Consider the following 19,212-nt stretch of genomic DNA (forward strand, 5'->3'; position numbering starts at 1 on the left):
ACTATAATTTGATGGATTTTTAAAGCATCTGAATTTTAACAATTGTGGTTGGCCTTTGTTGTATGTAAGGTAACCATGTTGTGTCATAAGGCCGATGAGGATGTAGACTAAAGCCGTTCTTTTACAATTACTTTGGAAACGAAATAACCCTTTTGAGTTAGACTACTACTGAACGTGATAGGAAATTTTGGTGGAGTTTTAGCGAAAAATCCAAAAGAGTTCAATTACAGAGACTGAAATTTAACCTAATGTTCAATTACATTCCACTATAAAATTGAAAGTAGTTCTCGAGTATGTCTTTATAGGAGATCTGTGTAGCATTGAAGCTTCCCATCTCTAAATTTACTCTACTTCTTTGATTTGTTGTTATGCTTCGTACTACACATTAAACATGTTTTATACTAGTCTAGACTGCTTCATAGGAAATTCAGAAGCAATTTCTTCACGCCAATGTGAGAGATAACAAATAAATTAGTTTCCTCCAACATTTCACTGCATTCTATAATTGTGTTAAGATAATATAATAAGGTCATCAAAAACATAGAATTTACCCAAAAAAACATATGAACTCAAACTAGCAATTGGTAGTTATTAAATATCAAATGAACGAAATTATCACAAACCACAATCATTTCATTCCAATGGCATGTCAATAATCATGTCCCTCACACAACTATGCCCTGCACACCATAATCACCATCCTCATGACATTTTGTGCACATTTCTAGAGAAGTTATAAACTTTTTTTGGGTACAACATTAACGTTTTAATGAATTCTTATGTTTTTCATTTCCTTCTGTTCTTCATGTTTTTATATTCTTCTTATTCTCTACTGCTCTTCATCTTATGTTTTTCATTTTAATTCTTCCCTCTTCCTTTTCAATTCTCTCTTCTTCATCTTCTTCTGTTCTTCTTCTTCAGTATGGCTTCTTTTGGTTAAACTAATTACAACGTTACAACAAGAAATGCAAGATTGTCCCAAATGTTTAAATCTGAGTGAAAAACCAAAGAAAAAAAATTAGCCAAAAGAATAAACTGAAAACACATAAATTAAAAGCTGAAAAGAGTAACCAAATGTTGATACCAAGTTATATGTCAATTATGAAGAACTCAAAAGCAACCAAATGTTGACATATAAATGTATAACATAGTAACAATACATAAAAATTAAATACCAAAAACATAATAATACAAAGACTCTTTATATAAAAATAAAATAAAATATTCAGGGTAATATATTCTGTGATAAAGAGTCTGATATTTTATTTTTTATTTTTATTTTTTTTCTGAGAAGAATCCAGACTCTGTTTGTATTATGAAGGACGCAAATATCAGCAAAAAATAAACAAATTGAGGATGAAAAAATGATTGACAGTTTGACAAACCTCTTTGATTACGAAACTGAACCAGAATATTATTCTCTGAGACTTCTTGAGAGAGATTATATACAGAGAGGACGGGGAGAGAGAAAGCAACTGAGAGAGGATACACGGGTGGAGGTTATGGAGGTTGTCGGATTGATGGAGTTGGTGGGATGTCAGATCGATCTTTATGCTTTCCATGTTTTGTGTTGGAGGTGTTTTCAGAAGAGGGATGAAAGCAGAAGGAAGAAGCATGCATCACAGGGCTAAGAACTCAGCTGTTTTAGACGTGATGAGCTTCGGCGCCCAAGCGGACGGTCGAACTTGGATCTCAGTGCCCTGATTTTAGTTATCTTTTGATCAGCTCTTTCTCATCATCTGAATTTGTTCGCTGAAGGCATTTGCAGTCATTTTGACAAGGAGATACAACTGGTGCTCGTAATTTCAGGCCTTCATGGCAGTGTGAAAGGAGGCGTACCAGTCTCCACGTGTCAAATAGTATAGCCGGCGATACTATTAATAAAAACAATAATATACCCGAGCGACTATAATATTTTTAATATAAAAAATCCTCGTATAGCCGATCGGCTATACTATTTATAAAATTAAAAAAGGCCCCTCTGGTGCGTAGCGCCATTTCGCCACGTGTAAAAACTAGTACCGCCGCCCGGCTATACTACTAATATAATAAAAAAATCGTACAGCCGCACGGCTATACAACATTTAATATTACAATCCGAGTATAGCCGTTCGGATATACTATTTATAAAATTAAAAAAAGGCCCCTCTGGTGCGTAGCGTCATTTCGCCACGTGTCCAAAATAGTTGAGCCGTTCGGCTATACTATTTTTATAACCATCGTATAGCCGTGCGGCGATACTATTTTTAATATAAAAATCTGGGTATAGCCGCCCGGCGATACTATTTATAAAATTAAAAAAAACCAACCTACCTGGTGCCTAGCGCCCATTTTGCCATGTGTTAAAAATAGTATAGCCGGACGGCTATACTGTTTTTAATACCGTCGTATAGCCGTCCGGCAGAACTATAGCCGCCCGGCCATACTAGTTATAAAATAAAAAAACAGTGATTGATGACCCGATGTAGAATTTTATTTTTTTATATTATTTTTTATTATCAGGGATGCGAGTTGCTGTCGTAATCATAGAGAGAAGCCCAGGTCGTTGAGATCAAGCGCACACCCACAGGCGTCACGGGTGGAGGAGGTTATGGAGGTTATCGGATTGATGGAGTTGGTGGGACGTCGGATTGATCTTTATGCTTTCTATGTTTTGTGTTGGAGGTGTTTTCGGAAGAGGGATGAAAGCAGAAGGAAGAAGCCTGCATCACAGGGCTAAGAACCCAGCTGTTTTCGACCTGATGAGCTTCGGCGCCCGAGCGGACGGTCGAACTGATGACAGCAATGTCGGATCTCAGTGCCCTGTTTTTAGTTTTCTTCTGATCAGCTCTTTCTCATCATGTGAATTTGTTTGCTGTAGGCAAGGCATTTGTGGTCATTTAGCTCTATTTTGACAAGGAGATACAACTCAACTGGTGCTTGTAATGTCAGACCAGTATGGAAGGAGGCATGCCTGTCTCCGCTTGTCAACTAGTATAGCCGCTCGGCTGCCCTATTTTCAATATTAAAAATCCGCGTATAGCCAATCGACTATACTGTTTATAAAATTAAAAAAGACCCTCCTGGTGCCTAGTGCCGTTCCGCCACGTGTCGAAAATAGTATAGCCGTGCGATACTATTTTTAATATTAAAAAATCCAAGTATAGCCGCGCGGCTATACGATTTATAAAATTAAAAAAAGACCCGCCGGTGCTGCGCCCATTTCGCCACGTGTCAAAAAAGATTCCGCCACGTCTCGAAAATAGTATAGCCGCGCGGCTGTACGATGTTTAGTATAACAATATCGAGTATAGCCGTGCGGCTATACGATTTATAAAATACATAAAAACATAAATTGATGACCCGATGTAGAATTTTATTTTATTTTATTAATTTTTATTATCGGGGATGCGAGTTGCTGTCGTAATCATAGAGAGAAGCCCAGGTCGTTGAGGTCAGGGGCACACCCGCAGGCGTCAGAACTCATAATAAGGCCATTGCGTAACGCCATAACCCAGTTAAAAAAACAATCCGTCAGTTTTCTCGCATTTTCTGCATCCTGTTCTGCTCGGTACCATCGCCAGCAAATCAACCCCCTATCATCCAAGTTTTGCCAGATTGTCTCCACCGGGTCTCGTAAGTTTGGTTATCAATTTACGAATTTGATGCCACTCGTTGCATATAATTGATTTATCTACCCGTTAAAGATTCTACTATTAAATTGTAAAATGGGGTTGAAATTGAATTGTTAATATTTATTGACAATGTAAAATTTTACGTTGGGCATGAAATATATCTCAAAAGGGGTGTTGGGCAATTTTATGTTGGGGTTTTGCATGAAATTTGATCAGAACTGTGCATGAAAGGGTAGAAATGTGCAAGAAATGTGATACATTATGGGCCTTTTTCCATTGATAGGGTAGAGGTTCTTCATTTCTTCTCTTATTTCTTGTGATTCCTACCCACCCACCAGTGACGTACATTTTTCTATTTAGGAAATTTGGTTTCTGTTAACCTGCAGATTAATTATGAACGGTTTATATGGTGGGCGCTATAGTGAGGTATCCCACGGATGTCAATGGGAAAATATCTGTTAAGGGGAGTGTTATTCGCACTCCCTATCGTCCTACTGTATTCCAGCGCAGGATTGGTGTGGGAGAGTGCCTAGTAAAAGTCAAAGAAAATTTGATATATCAGCACATAAATTATGATTACTATGAAGTTGGAATTGAGGCTTTGAGTTCGGCTGAGTGGATTCGTTGAAACGAAGAAGAGAGTATCTGTAATTGGAGACGGAGCTTTGGTCTATTCTAGTATTTGATCAATGGTGTGTACAGATTCTTTATACATTTCTAGTTTATCTGTTGTCAGGCTGCCGAGTTAATTTATCTTCAGGGAAAATGGGTGTCAAATTTCTCAAAATTCCTGTAACGCAAACGGATTGTTCAATTCAAATAATCTGGTTGCGGTCCCTAACTTTTGCAATAATATATTTGTATTTATCACCAGTCACTGGTCTTTGAAAGCTTCTGGTTACTTCGAATTTTTTGTTTTTTTGTTTTCCCTAAGGCAGCTACCTGCATTTCAGGGCTCAGTGAATCACCATTGAACTTTGTTATGGCCATAGGGATTATTAGACAAGGATGTCTGGGAGACGAAAAATTCTATCGTCTTTTGAGCGACGTCCCATTCAATCTCCAGGTATGATGCGGCATGGTCCATTGCCTGGGTTAGGGCGGCCTCCTGGTCACCGACCATTTGAGGCACTACCACGTCCTGAACTATTGGAAAATCAAAAGGCATGCATATCAAGCAGCAGAGATAAAACAACTGACAGGAGACAATCATAGACTGGCAGCTGCTCTGTTGATTTGAGGCAGGATCTTTCAGCTGCTGAAGAGGAAGTACAGAGGCTCAAAGCACATATGAGAAGCATCCAGACTAAGTGACATACAGCAGGGCGGCTATACTATTTACAAAATAAAAAAGGTCAAAAAATCCAGGTATAGCCATCCGGCTATACGATTTATAAAATTAAAAAAATCCGCCTGACGCCTAGAGCCCATTCCGCCACGTGTCAAAACCAGTACCGCCGCACGGCTATACAATTTTTAGATAATTGAAACCATAGTATAGCCGCGCGGCTAGACTATTTTTTATATAAAAAAGTCCGCGTGTAGCCTACCGGCTATACTAAAAAAGTGGACCCGCCCAGAGGCTGCGCCCAATTTGCCACGTGTCAAAATAGAATAGCCGACCGGCTATACTATTTATAAAATTAAAAACATATCTGCTGGCGCCTGGTGCTTATTTCGCAAAATAGTATAGCCGGAGGCGATACTATTTGTAATTAAAAACGGGTAAGGCCGCGCGGCTATACAATTTATAAAATAACTAAAACGAGGACCCAACGGCTCATATGGCCCATTTCGCCACGTGTCAAAATCGAATAGCCGGCGGCTATAGTAAAAAGGTATATAGCCGACCGGCTATTCCATTTTTAATAAATAAAAAAATCCCGGTATAGCCGCCCGGCTATACTATTCATAAAATTAAAAAAAACTCTACTGGCGCTATACGATTGTTTATTAAAAACCGGGTATAGCCGACCGGCTATACTATTTTTAAAATAACTAATAAGATGCCCGCATGGCTCATATGGCCCATTTCGCCACATGTTGAAAATAGTATAGCCGCCGGGGAATACCCCTTTTTAATAATAAAAATCTGTAGTACTGTAGTCTAGCCGTTCGGCGATACAGTTTTTAAAAAATCCTAGTATAGCTGCTCGGCTATACGAGTTATGTTAAAAAGGTCCCCCTGCCTTCTACTGCCATTTTGCCATGTGTCAAAAATAGTATAGCCGCTCGGCCTTACGATTTTGAATATAAAAAAATCCCAGTGGACCCGCCCGGCTGTACTGTTTATTCTCTGAGAGTTCTTGAGAGAGATTGTAGTACAGAGAGGATGGGGAGAGAGAAAGCTAATGAGAGAGGATACGCGGGTGGAGGTTATGGGGGTTATTGGATTGATGGGGTTGGTGGGAAGTTTTTGTGGAGTTTCCCACGATGTGGGCTTTCTTTCTTTGCCAGAATTATACACGTTCATATTTTAAATTTTAAATAATTTTTTTGGGGTATTTTTGTCCATGAAGTCTGATCAACTGCTTTTGAAATATTCGAATAAGATCACCACACTCACACTCAGAACTGTAATTAGCAGAGGCTGGAAGATAACAACCGTTCCAACATGGGCGATATGAGCCTTGAGTTCTTGGACGTCAGATTGATCTTTGTGCTTTCCATGTTTTGGGTTGGAGGTGTTTTTGGCAAAGGGGTGAAAGCAGAAGGAAGAAGCCTGCATCACAGGGCTAAGAACTCTGCTGTTTTTGACGTGATGAGCTTCGGCGCCCGAGCGGACGGTCGAACTGATGACAGCAATGTTGGATCTCAGTTCCCTGTTTTAGTTTTCTTTTTTTAGCAGCTCTTTCGCATCATGTGAATTTGTTTGCTGTAGACATTTGTAGTTTTAGCTCTACTTTGACAAGGAGATACAACTGGTGCTTGTAATTTCAGGCCTTCATGGCAGCATGGAAGGAGGCATGCCAGTCTACAGGTAGGGTACACATTACGATACCGAAAGGGACATACATAATTGGCCCTCTTAAATTCTCAGGCCCCTGCCTAAACGTATCGTCTCTGACGCTTCGCGTGAAGGCAAGACTTGTTTTTATGCTTTCCATATGCTACATTTTATACATTATAGTATCAACTATCAAGTCATTTGCTGACGGCTTTGAGAAATAAATTGTTTGCTTTGCAGGGTTATTTGAAGGCTACAACGGACCTGCGCAAGTATGGATTTGGTGGCGGTTGGCTCGAATTTGCGTGGATGGAGGGGCTAACCTTGACCGGGGGTGGAACCTTTGATGGCCAAGGTGCTCGAGCCTGGCCTCACAACAAGTGCCCCACAGACTCCAAATGCAAGCTTCTTCCAACTGTATGCTTCATAGCTTTCTCTTTCTGTTCTTAAATTGTACATCATTTTTTGTAGCTAATTGGAAATCAATTTCTCCTTCTCAGAGTTTGAAATTTGTGGCAATGAATAAGACTGTCATCCGAGGCTTAACTTCAGTGAACAGCAAGTTCTTTCACATAGCTCTTGTAGAATGTCACAACTTCAAAGGTAGCAGGCTCAAGATTTCAGCACCCGAAACAAGTCCTAACACCGATGGCATCCACATCGAACGAAGCTCTAGTGTATACTTTTCTCTGTCGCATATTGCTACCGGTGATGACTGCATCTCGGTTGGACAAGGAAATTCTCAGATCACCATAACAAGCATCACTTGTGGACCTGGCCATGGCATCAGGTACTGTCAATTTAATCAAATAGTACTTACTTATGTATGAAGGTTACTTAGCCTGATTAACACGTATTTTTGGGTAATGTTTGCTTTTTTTTTTAATCATAGTGTGGGAAGTCTAGGAAAATATCCAGACGAAAGAGATGTTAGTGGACTTGTAGTGAAAGACTGCACCATGACAGGTACCACCAACGGCATTAGGATCAAGACATGGGCCAACTCTCCCGGCAACAGCGCAGCCACGAACATGACATTCGAAAACATTGTCATGAATAACGTAACCAATCCGATCATAATCGATCAATTGTATTGTCCATTCACATCCTGCACTTCTAAGGTAACCAAATTTTCCAGGCATGTAGTAAAAGTGCTTCATTTTGTAAAGTAGTACTTCATTTCTGGTTTGAGTTTTATTAGGTTGAACAAAATGCCATCCTGATCATATTATATACTATCTTATTGAATTTGTATAAAATTTTGCAGGCACCATCCAGAGTGAAGCTGAGTGACATATACTTCAAGAACATAAGAGGGACATCATCGTCGGAGGTGGCGGTGGCTCTTGAATGTAGTGAAGGGATCCCATGCCAGAATATTTACCTTGAAGATGTTCACTTGGACCTGTCATCTGGGGAGAAACAAGCAACTTCAAGTTGCAGCAATGTCAAAGCTAAATTCAGTGGCACCCAAATCCCACCTCCATGTACTTAGTTGCTTGCCACTTTGTTTGGTGGATTTGGAAGATCCTAATAGTTAATAGTTAATTTCGACTTGAAATTTGATGTTTGGACTTCAATGCTGTGTTCAGGAACACTGCACTACTTCCATGAAGAATTTAGAGTTTTTCTTTTCTGTTTCGGTGACTAATTATTGTTCTCTAATCTGTGCTAGCAAAGACCATGGAAGTTGCAATAGACATTTTTCTTTTAGGTATTTTAACTAAGATATAATTCGGTTTGACTTGGACTAAGAATATCACCCCTCTGGACAGGAGGACTTGTAAGACACAATATGTTGTACTGTTGTTCAATTTATAAGTTCATCAAAAAGTGATCGGAACATGAATCTAATTAAAATAGTCCATGGCGAGACTTAAAACATAGATCATTAGAAAAAGTGGAAGTGTTGAGTATATTTGTGAACAAAAGGAAGTGTTTAGATACACTCAAGCATCATGAATTTTGAAGTGGAAGGTATTCTTCATGATGTGATGGCCATCCTCTGTTGGTTGAATAAAATTCCAATATTCCCCCATAAAAAGAAAAGGGTGCATAGATCATGTAAGCATCCTATCCTCATCTTCGTAAAAACACCAAAACAGAAAAAAAATACTGATTATTTGGAAGAAACAAAATAAAATAAAAAATAAATAAAAAAGCATTTTGTAAAACATAAAATATCCAAAGTTTAAAATTCCAAAACATCATATGAGTCGTACCAATAAAATCTAGATAATCAACGCATACGTAGTAATTGAATCACGACCGACCACGTGCCTCGTATATGAGGAAATGGGCTCAAAAAGTAAAAAGCATATTAGAAGAATAATTTATTATATCCTCGTGTTCATTTTCCCACACGCATTGTGGGTTTTGTTCACTTGCTTGCTCTGTCCTCTGTGTGTGTATATTAGTAAGGCGAAGGAAGAAGAAGAAGAAGAAACAAAGTCGGAATTTTTGAGAGAGAGAGAGAAGAAGAAGAAGAAGAAAAGAAGATGGAGAGCGCATCAGAAATGGTGGCATTTCCATTGCTGACGACGCCGATCGAATCGAACTACAGAGCCTGCACCATCCCCTTCAGGTTTCCCTCCGACAATCCTCGCAAGCCAACCCCGACTGAGCTGGCATGGATCGACCTCTTCCTCAACTCCATCCCTTCCTTCAAGTAATCTCCATCTTCCTCAACTCCATGATGAACCCTAATTTCTTCTTCTTTTTCGTGTTAATGGGTTTGGTTGGTTTTTTGGGGGCAGGAAGCGAGCTGAGACCGATGCTGTTGACGATGCTCCGGCTAGAGCTGAAAAATTTGCTCAAAGGTTAGTGATTGTTTTGTGATGAGTTTATTGATTGGTGATGAGGTTGGTTTTTGGAAATGTATGTAATGTGTTTGTGTTTTTTACTGAAAGGTACTCTGGGATACTTGAGGACTTGAAGAAGGACCCTGAGAGTCATGGTGGCCCACCAGATGGCATTGTAAGCTCAAAATTTGTTTGGTTACTAGTTTTCGTTGCAGTTGTGATATCATCATCATCTTCTTACCATGGAACATTTCTGCTTTTTTTTTTTTTTTTTTTTTGTTGTTGTTGGGGAATCTAGCTTCTTTGCAGACTTCGTGAGCAAGTCCTTAAGGAGTTGGGGTTCAAGGATATATTTAAGAAAGTCAAGGTGAGTGCTTGCTAACTGTTATAGAAAACTTTTCCAATGCATTTTGTCAATAATTAATTGACGAAGAGTTCCAAACACTGACAAACACTTCAGGATGAAGAGAATGCAAAGGCCATATCCCTGTTTGAGAATGTAGTGGATTTAAGTGATGCTATTGAAGATGAAGGAAAGCGCCTAGAGAATCTCGTTAGAGGGATATTTGCTGGAAACATATTTGATCTTGGTTCTGCACAGGTATGCAATTTTCTTATTGTTGTAGAACTATTAAGTATTTGATACCTGACTAAAAGCCTTCACTCCCCACTACTTGAATTTGGTCACGTAAATTTTTTACATAAATCATACTTATTCTTAGGATATGCATGACAAATTGGTAAAGCAATACTTTATCTATACAACTTCTTTCAGTGGCAACTGCTTGACATTTACTTGTTTTTATGTTCTTGAAGCTCGCAGAAGTTTTCTCAAAGGATGGTATGTCCTTTTTAGCTAGTTGCCAAAACCTTGCCCCTCGACCCTGGGTTATTGATGACTTGGACGCTTTCAAATTGAAATGGAGCAAGAAATCTTGGAAAAAGGCAAGTTCCATGTGTATGTTATAGATCTCTCTGAAAGAAGTTATGCCATTATATATGCTTTATCTGTATTAACCAATTGTCCTTTTTATGTTTTGGTGTTCACAGGCTGTTATATTTGTTGACAATTCTGGTGCGGATATTATTTTGGGAATTTTGCCATTTGCAAGAGAGTTACTACGGCGTGGGACACAGGTTTGCAGTCAGATCTTGTTTCTTCTGTTGAATGGTTCTTATGGTGGAAATCCCAGAATTTTTCTAGCATCTTTTCTCTTTCTAAGAAAACTATATATGTATTCTTTAGTATGCATTTCTAAAGTTAAGCTGACTCTGTGCCAATTAAACCAGGCATGGAATGAGTATTCTGAGTTCTGGTGTCTTTTCGTTTTCCAAATTTCTTTTAATTGCTTTCATGCTCGATTTTTCAATGAGTTGCCTTGTTAAGCCTATTTGCACATGATTATCTCCTTCTTTTATGCAGGTTGTGTTGGCAGCTAATGACTTGCCTTCTATCAATGACATAACTTACCCTGAACTGATTGAGATTATATCAAAGGTAATATAAAACTTTAGAATAACTCTTTTTTAAAATCTTGGATAATACTAATGTTATAAGTGGCAATTTACCAGTTAAAGGACAATGAGGGGAAGCTCAAGGGTGTTGATACTTCAAATCTTTTCATTGCCAATTCTGGTAATGATTTGCCGGTAAGGGAATGGAAGCTCTTGTTTGTTGTCCGATTGAATTGATGCATTCTGTTTCACGATTATGAATATTGTTACAGTTGTATAACATTAACCTTTTTTGGTTTCTAAATTCCTTGCAGGTTATTGATCTTTCAAGAGTGTCACAAGAGATTGCCTACCTGGCGAGTGATGCAGACCTAGTTATTATGGAAGGAATGGTAAAAACCAACCCAGAAACTTACTTGGATTCTTATTATTATTGAGTCTTAATTGAATTATTGAACTGGTTGCTTTATTTGAAGGCTAGTTACGTGCATATATTGAAGTGTATAAAATGGACTCCATATAAATTGAGTAGACATGGATGTTAAAAGCGGTATAGTTGTGGGTAAAAGTCTAGTGGATGTGTAGAATGTCTTGAGATGATGTCATTTTAATATAACTTATATTGCTTTTGGCAGGGTCGTGGGATAGAGACAAATCTTTATGCGCAATTTAAGTGTGATTCTCTCAAGATTGGGATGGTAATGCTTCCACTAGAATTTTCTGTTGCTTCTATACTGATTAGTTTAGTTGAGCATCCTTTGTGCATAATATTAACTTTGTGCAGCTTCTGTTTGCTTCTCCCCTTTCTTTATCACAGGTGAAACATCCCGAGGTTGCCCAGTTTCTAGGAGGAAGGCTTTACGATTGCGTCTTCAAATACAATGAAGTTTTGTAGAGTTGATAATGTTGATTCTTGTCTTGTCTGTACTCTTAATCGAATTTATTCTAAGTCATTCAGAGTACATGAAGTATTAGATCCTAGCTACTGCAAGAGCTTTAAATATTTAAGACGTTGAAATTCAGCCTCCTGATAAATAAACATGTGTACTGTTACACGTGGTTTAGATTAGTCTCCCATACATGTGTTTTTGGGTGCATGTTGTGCAGGTCTGTTCACAGTAAACCTGTCTCTAGTCTAATTTCGATTAGAAATAAGAAATTTATTTCCTTATTGAATTCCCTTGATGATATTTTTGTGTTCGGTTTCGATAGAAGAAAGAGTGAGGAGGAGAAGAGAAACAATACAAATGGTTTTTCTTTTCTTTTCTTCACTTCTCTTTATATTCTCTTTTTTCTAGTCTGTATTACTACTGTTAAATTAAAAAGTAAAATTGAAAAATTCTTCTTGCATGCTCTGGGATGTTTCTACCTGCAAATGGAAAATGATATAGTCTTTCCACAAAGTCATACAAGAGTTGGATTTTGATATAGAGTAGTGCGCTCAGTTCAGTTGTAGCCTTTTTGTCATAAATTTCTTAGCAATTTTATTAATAAACTGGAAGGATAAGGGTACGCAAATAAAATCCATCATTTGTGGAAGTACAACACAGAAGAAAAAAGAAAAAACAAAGGTTTTGTTTACCAAAGGAGATGCATGTTAATAGATCATTTCTTTTTGGTGGGATATGAAGCCATCTTGTTGATGCCACAGAGTCCTTCTGGCTTTCCTGTGTTCCTCTTCATCCTTACGTAGCCCTTCTCACCCCACTTTGGTCCCCATGAGTTCCTCACAATGATGTAATCTAACCCCTTTTGAGAACCATATCCAACGGCTGCTACACCATGATCAAGCTCAGTCCCGCAACGCCCGTTGAAGACTCCCTGCAAAAAACCAACAATCCATACAGTTAGGGTTAACCAATGTGTTTTAGGCATTAAACTGTGCATGAATAGGTTTTGAGTTCTGAAAAAAGAACCCAAAAAAAAAAAAAAAAAAAAAAAGCTCACCCCACTATAGAACTGGAAATCTCTGCCAGAAGCGTCAATAGCTATGCTAAGAGGCTGATTAGCCAGTGCCTTAAGGAGAGCTTCTTCGTTATTTTCAGGCACGTCTTGATAACCGTTTATAGTCACCACCTCTGAAGCTCCCTGAAGATTGCAAAATCAAATGCAACTATAAGAACAGCCATGATCTGATGACAGCTAAATTTGATCAAAGAAGCAAAAGCATTATAATGCATTGCACCCCAATTAGCAGTACTTACCTTCTTTTTCTCACAATTGCCTTCCTCCATAAGATATGGGTAATCATCTTCCTTGTTAAGCCCACCATTGGACATTATAAACTGAAATGCATAATCCATCAAGCCCCCATTGCAGCCATTGTTGAATGATCTGTCACAATCTATCAGTTGCTGTTCAGACAGGGAAGTTAGGTTTCCTGTGACAATCTGGTTTATGCCCTCAACAGCAGCAACGGTAGAAAATGCCCAACAGCTACCTGCAGATTGTCATCTTTGCTCATTACTACATGATATAAATACATATTACATATGGGGAGAGAGAGAGAGAGAGAGAAATCGGCACATACCACATGAACCTTGGTTCTTGACAGGAGTTACAGCTCCTTTCTTTCTCCAGTCCACGGATTTGGGCAATGCTTCGACATCAAAATCTCTATAACTGAAGTCTCCGGTGGACTCTCTCCTTCTTGTGGATTCGGGTTTTAGCCCCAAGTACTTGCTCTTGAACTCTTCATGGCTCAGGTCTGCAAACTCATTCACCCCAAGCCAGTAGCTATCAACATCAAGGTTCTTGTTCCTTTCATCAATGTGCTTCACATTGTCTCTGAATATCTCAAACCTATGCAGCTTCTCTTCCATGGTTTGGTAAATCTTGCTATGTTTCGATATCCACGATTCGAAGAGCATGATGAACTTGTCCATGCAAGTAAGGTCCTCAGGCGAATAACCCACGATCGAAAACTCGTGAGCCAGAGAAGAGCCCAGAAAGAGAGGCACAAGGAAGACCAGAAGGGACATCTTAGAGAAAGCCATAGGTGATCAACAATAGAGAATAAGAGAGGTAAAATAGAGGAAGAGATGGATGAATGTGAGAGAGGGAGGGGATGGAGTGGGTCTTATATAGTGTTTTGATTTGATCATGAGGTTGCTTTCAAGTGAAGTGGTTGAATTGTTTTCCACAATACCAAGTCTTTACGGTTGGTTCTTTTGGACAGGCTTTTGTCCGAAGCATGATAATTTGTTTAAGCATAAGCTTCAAACAGATATGATTTCACATACATGGGTGAGAGTTGCTAGCCGCCCTTATTCTACAGATTCAGAGTTTCGTTTTTTTTTGTTTTTTTGGGGGGGTGGTTATATTTCCTGATTATTATAAACCATTCTCTAATTTTGTCCAAGCTCAAACTTAAAGTTTAATCATGACTAAGGAGATGTGTTGGGCTTTACTTAGAATTATCACAGTCCTACAGTTGTGTATCTGTTGCTGTTCATAAAAAGTCACACTGAAAATTCCAAACAGTCCATGATTGATGAAAATTTGAGTTTGGTAGGTAAGTTCCAAACTAAGAAAATTCGAGATACAATCCAACCATTTTGTACATTTTGATTGTATTGATGGTAAGTTTCAGCCTAGCTGCCAAAAGCGATTAAAAGCTTTGATTTCACAGAGATCAGATCACTCTTGGGTCACCTCCTAGATTGATATGCAAACCATAAATATAGTTTTCATGAATATGGTTTTCACCAAAACATGAGTAGATTGAAGATCTTCTTGCAACGCTCTTTTTATTCAATAATATAATTTGCTTGACCTGCCAATCCTAGAGATTCAATAATTTCCTCCTATCCTCCTGGTTAAATCAGTTTGTTGCTCTGATGTGAGCTGCATGATTGCAATTTGTTTTGAATATCTATCCTCTGCTATATCCGATGACGGATGCTCCTTTCCTCCATCAACATTCCATGTAGAAAAAGACTTGAAGCAACTATCAGAAATTAGAACCTTGAACTCATTTAATATTGAATGAATTGAACACAAATTACAGGAGAAGAGTATATTCCTTGTCATCTAATCTGATTTTGAATCAGTATTCAAGATATCTACGGAAATTTTGAATAGAACAAGGCAAAAAATATATCAGTAACATAAGCCTTTACACTGACTGAAGAAGTGGGCGGAGATGACAAAATGAAGTAATCACTATCTTTGCACCTTCCCAATTGAATGCAGATAAACCGCAACCGAGACAACGCTGGAAACAAGAAATGAAGCATGGATCAACCATTGTATCTCTCAAAATGGCCAAAAAGCTATTACCCCTTATCTATGTCTTAATGTGGCAAATTGCGAAATTTTGAGATGAAGTGATGTTTTTTAAAATCTGAGTCAAACCACAAACAGCTTCTTATTGTATAACAAATTGTCAATATCTTTGACAAGTTGATTATGCTACATGACAAAACAGAATGGAGGTCTCTAGGACTCACTCAATTTACCATAATAACATAGAAAGTAGATATTTCATGTGATGAGAGGAAACTTACGTTGAGCCAAGGAAAAAGGCAAGGGATAGATGAAAGCCAAATAGAAACACAGACACAACTGCTGTAAGAAGCATTGCTACCGATGTAGAATATACCTGCAGAACACAGCTAAATTTAAGATTGGAACTTCCTAAAAGGCCTAGAGATGTTCGAAGTGTGATTCCAACAAACATTATTAATTTTAATAACCAAAATACATATATATGATTAACACTTGGCAAGCCACAAGTAGTCCAACAGAAAATAAAAAGACAAGCATTCCCTGCTACCCCCTCCACTTCTTGCTTAACATGGCCAAAGATATGCATGGAAGTTGCTACAACCGATCAAGATTTTATCAGAGGAATGAAGAAATTATGAATTCATTCTACCAAAACACCCCAAATATCACATAAGTAAATCAAATTAAAGAAAGAATGTTGTAATAGTATGCCAAGGCATGATTGTAGAACATTATAGAGATGCATGTAAAAGTACATTAGTGAATGCCTCACCAAAATCAAAGCTGTAATTCCATGTCTTACCTTCACAATATTATCAGCATACTTCATAACCATAGACACAGCAATGCCACTGCAAAGGAAGCCAACGTAAGCAATCAAATAGACCCACAGTAGAAAAATGATAGAGAATACGTGTAACAAGCAAAAAGCTATTGATAAACTGATGAGCCAAAGAGGATACATAATGTACCTGAGTGCATGGTTGAGAATCATTAGAACTGTAATAAATGAGTATCCATGGAAGAATCCCCTGAATATAGAATAATAACTTATAAATATAATTGGAATACAGGGGAACAGTTTTTAGTAGCTAGTAGGCAGAAAAAGCATTTTTGGAGGCAGGATCTTCTAACAATAAAGGCAGAAATAATTAATAAAGCGATAGACCCAAAAAAAAAGAAGAGGAAACATCAGAAATGGAGAAAAGGGTTTAAATTACTTGTTCATCACTGCATCAAAATCTTGAACCACTATAGCAACAGCATTGAAGGCCATTCCAAAGACGTACAACCAGAAGTTCTGCACATTTATATTCCTTGAAGGGCGCTTTTTGATAATGGCCTGCCAATATCATACAGAAGATTTTAACATAATTTTTTTTTTTCCATAGCAATCAAAGAACCCACAATTTATTGGCGCTGCATATTGTCAACCACAGTGTTCTCAATGCCAATAAAGACTCATCTAAACCCCAAATTTTGATAACAGTAAGTATGATGCGAAAATAAGTTTTGATTCTTTAAACATGAAGTGGAGAACAAGCTGTTTACTTAAAGAAATTCACCTCGGTGTATACTCCAGCAAAACCACTTAAAAGTGCCATTACCTGCAAATGACTATCAGTTACACTAACAAACAATGCAAATAAAAGGGGGAAAATAACCAAAGAAAAATTTACATTAAGAGTCTAAAAAATGTTGAGAACTCACAATGGCCATCACCCAACCTTGTAATGGAGTTTGGAGAACACTATCAGATCTGCCAACAAGAATTCCATTTTAACCAACTTGTTGAACTAACACATGCAGAAATTTATAGAAGCTACCAATTAAAAAGTGGTGAACAATGTTCACTACCCTCTGATTTCCATACATAACTAAGGAATCTGAATATCAACTGATGAGTTTAAGTTTTTAACCTAGAATAATGTACATGATATTAATGAGTTGAGTTCCTCCATTGATTCAATACAGTTAACTCGCTATCATCAACATCTAGTGTCAAGCACTATGGATCAATCATATGCTAGGACTTTTTGAGGTGAGCATAAATTTCATCAGATAATGCAATGGAAAGATATAATACTAATTACACTTACTTTGGGTTCAGTTGTGCGGTAGTGCACCCTGCACATAGTATAATGAAAGCAGCCCATTGAATCTCACTTAACCTGCAAAAGGTAGAGTAGAAACAAAAGTTCATAAGAATAGTTTGCTTTAATCTTCAGCCAACATTATATAGTAGCACACAAATAGGCAGCTTAGCTTAGTCCATATTTACTTACTTTCTCTTTAGTATGATTCTGTATAAAACACCCGTACTGATAATGTTCAGGTTCTTCAGTATTTGATAACCCGGAGCATCCACATATGCGAAGATATAATACTGACACATACAAATGAGCGGTAGATGCAATCACACTTCAAGAAATAAGAAGACCTAACTTACTGATGCAAAAAGACAACATACTACTGCAACCAACCTGAAGCAGATTCTTGACTAGGTAAAGCAATGCCGGAATGGGGTATACACCAACTTCATCCAGTGTTGTACTCAACCTAATTCATGACAGGATACACGTCACACAAATGACAAAAATAAAGAGCTAATACAATTATGTAATTCCGGGTTTCAATCTCTCTCAGTCGCCTATTATCCAGTCATTCCTCAATAACCAAAACATTATACAACGAATAGAATTGAGTTCTCCCATAAGATCACTGCAAGACCTGTTATCCTCAGTAACACCTTCATTGCTCCAGATTCGTGCCAAAGCAGCTAGTGACAAGGCACACTTCAAAGCCTCCACCTAATTCCCAAAACACAACCCATTTCAAGTCACAGAAAAAATCATAAAAACTTTGAAGTGTAATTAGAAATCTAACTTCCTCTGCCTCTCTTACCGAGAAATTTGCAGTGGTAACACTATACTCATATTTCCCAGCCCTCTTCGACCACACAATCAATATAGCTTGTGAACTCGTAAGGAAAGTCAAAGCCAGAGTAACAATTGACCTATTCGAACCAACCCAATACACACAAGTCAAACAAAAGAAACTAAAAATAACAAATTTCTCTAACTTGGAGCAAATAACAAGATAGGCCATACTTGCGCTTCCACTTGGTCCGCTCAACTGGACCCACAGCAGAAATAGGCTTTCCCCTTAAACTCTCGACGTCTTCAGGAGCTGAAGCTCCATCTTGATCCTGCAATTAGATCAAATGGGGATGAAAAAGGTCGAAAATTTGAGGGCTTATTGAAGAAATCCGATAATGTTATGTGGAAAATACCTGATCTTTGAGCTTCCTGTACTCCATTTTCACACTGGGTTTGCTTTTATTTGTATAAATTTTGGTCCTTTCAGATCTCTAAGCCACAGAGGAAGACCCGCCACTGCCACAGCCACTGGGCTGTATAATGAACCGCACACATGCATAGCTCGCTTCACCTCAAGCAAGAAAAAACCTTCAAAACGACATCGTTTTCTGGTAACCGGTTCTTTCTCTTTTGGTCTGAACCCGACGGGTCGTCACTATGGCCTCTTCTGCGTCATGGTTTCCTTCCGGCCTGTTATTACCAGGCTGTGGTAAGATCCAAAGTCCGAAAGCAGAAATAGAATGACCCAAGCCCAATGAGAAACCGAAATGGGTTATTAAGGAGGCCTCTAAATGCACTCATGGATTTGATCAATACACCCAACACCAACATATTCCGAAAGTCTCCATTTTATACCCTTGGGTGTGTAGATCAAACTATATATAAAATTAAAAACCTAGCCAAGGATGGCTAGTCTCAGATATCAGAGATCTGAGCGATACCAATATCTGAAATGGAGGTGATGGCTAGTCCTGTTCAACATACCATCTATGGGATCAGAGCGATACCTATATTTGAGATGGAAGTGATGTTGATCATGAGTAGGGGTGGTTGCAGTTCGATAACCGCGAATTTTTACTCAAACTGCAAACCGACCGACTATTTGGGGTTTGGTGATTTTGAAACCGCAAACTGACCGAGTTTTGCGGTTTACCGCATTGTTACCGCGAATTATAGGTTTAAAACCGCAAGTTCTCAAGCATTCACAAAAATATAAATTCACAACCTAAATAAATAAATACACAACCTCAATTTCTCAAGCATATATAAATTAACAATCTCCTCAA

General features: G+C 38.2%; 4 protein-coding genes across 4 annotated transcripts; 2 read left to right on the forward strand and 2 right to left on the reverse strand.

Moving 5' to 3' along the window:
• The first annotated feature begins 6,215 nt into the window (after window positions 1-6,215).
• Window positions 6,216-8,217, forward strand: LOC103334716 (exopolygalacturonase). Its single transcript, XM_016794913.2, has 6 exons — window positions 6,216-6,420; window positions 6,555-6,695; window positions 6,802-6,978; window positions 7,062-7,351; window positions 7,454-7,682; window positions 7,829-8,217. Exons 1-6 carry the CDS (start codon window positions 6,229-6,231, stop codon window positions 8,054-8,056), a joined length of 1,257 nt encoding a protein of 418 aa, XP_016650399.2. The 5' UTR covers window positions 6,216-6,228; the 3' UTR covers window positions 8,057-8,217.
• Window positions 8,218-8,874: 657 nt separating this feature from the next.
• On the forward strand, window positions 8,875-11,988 carry LOC103334629 (damage-control phosphatase At2g17340-like). The gene is made up of 12 exons (XM_008237603.3): window positions 8,875-9,229; window positions 9,318-9,380; window positions 9,471-9,537; window positions 9,661-9,729; window positions 9,823-9,963; window positions 10,179-10,307; window positions 10,413-10,499; window positions 10,786-10,860; window positions 10,935-11,012; window positions 11,132-11,209; window positions 11,453-11,515; window positions 11,635-11,988. Exons 1-12 carry the CDS (start codon window positions 9,060-9,062, stop codon window positions 11,710-11,712), a joined length of 1,098 nt encoding a protein of 365 aa, XP_008235825.2. The 5' UTR covers window positions 8,875-9,059; the 3' UTR covers window positions 11,713-11,988.
• Window positions 11,989-12,275: 287 nt separating this feature from the next.
• On the reverse strand, window positions 12,276-13,876 carry LOC103334626 (cysteine protease XCP1). Its single transcript, XM_008237599.3, has 4 exons — window positions 13,348-13,876; window positions 13,022-13,257; window positions 12,765-12,905; window positions 12,276-12,638 (listed from the first exon to the last, which is right to left on the reverse strand). The coding sequence occupies exons 1-4, from the start codon at window positions 13,811-13,813 to the stop codon at window positions 12,423-12,425; spliced, it is 1,059 nt and encodes a 352-aa protein (XP_008235821.1). The 5' UTR covers window positions 13,814-13,876; the 3' UTR covers window positions 12,276-12,422.
• An 891-nt stretch (window positions 13,877-14,767) lies between these two features.
• On the reverse strand, window positions 14,768-18,497 carry LOC103334627 (CMP-sialic acid transporter 2). The gene is made up of 14 exons (XM_008237600.2): window positions 18,340-18,497; window positions 18,158-18,255; window positions 17,952-18,063; window positions 17,778-17,857; window positions 17,531-17,606; window positions 17,333-17,433; window positions 17,147-17,218; window positions 16,758-16,806; window positions 16,613-16,654; window positions 16,268-16,389; window positions 16,019-16,078; window positions 15,850-15,898; window positions 15,326-15,420; window positions 14,768-15,033 (listed from the first exon to the last, which is right to left on the reverse strand). The coding sequence occupies exons 1-14, from the start codon at window positions 18,364-18,366 to the stop codon at window positions 14,982-14,984; spliced, it is 1,035 nt and encodes a 344-aa protein (XP_008235822.2). The 5' UTR covers window positions 18,367-18,497; the 3' UTR covers window positions 14,768-14,981.
• Window positions 18,498-19,212: the final 715 nt, after the last annotated feature.

This window comes from Prunus mume, linkage group LG6 (genome assembly GCF_029339155.1).
Source record: "Prunus mume cultivar Tortuosa linkage group LG6, ASM2933915v1, whole genome shotgun sequence".
Lineage (NCBI taxonomy): Eukaryota > Viridiplantae > Streptophyta > Magnoliopsida > Rosales > Rosaceae > Prunus > Prunus mume.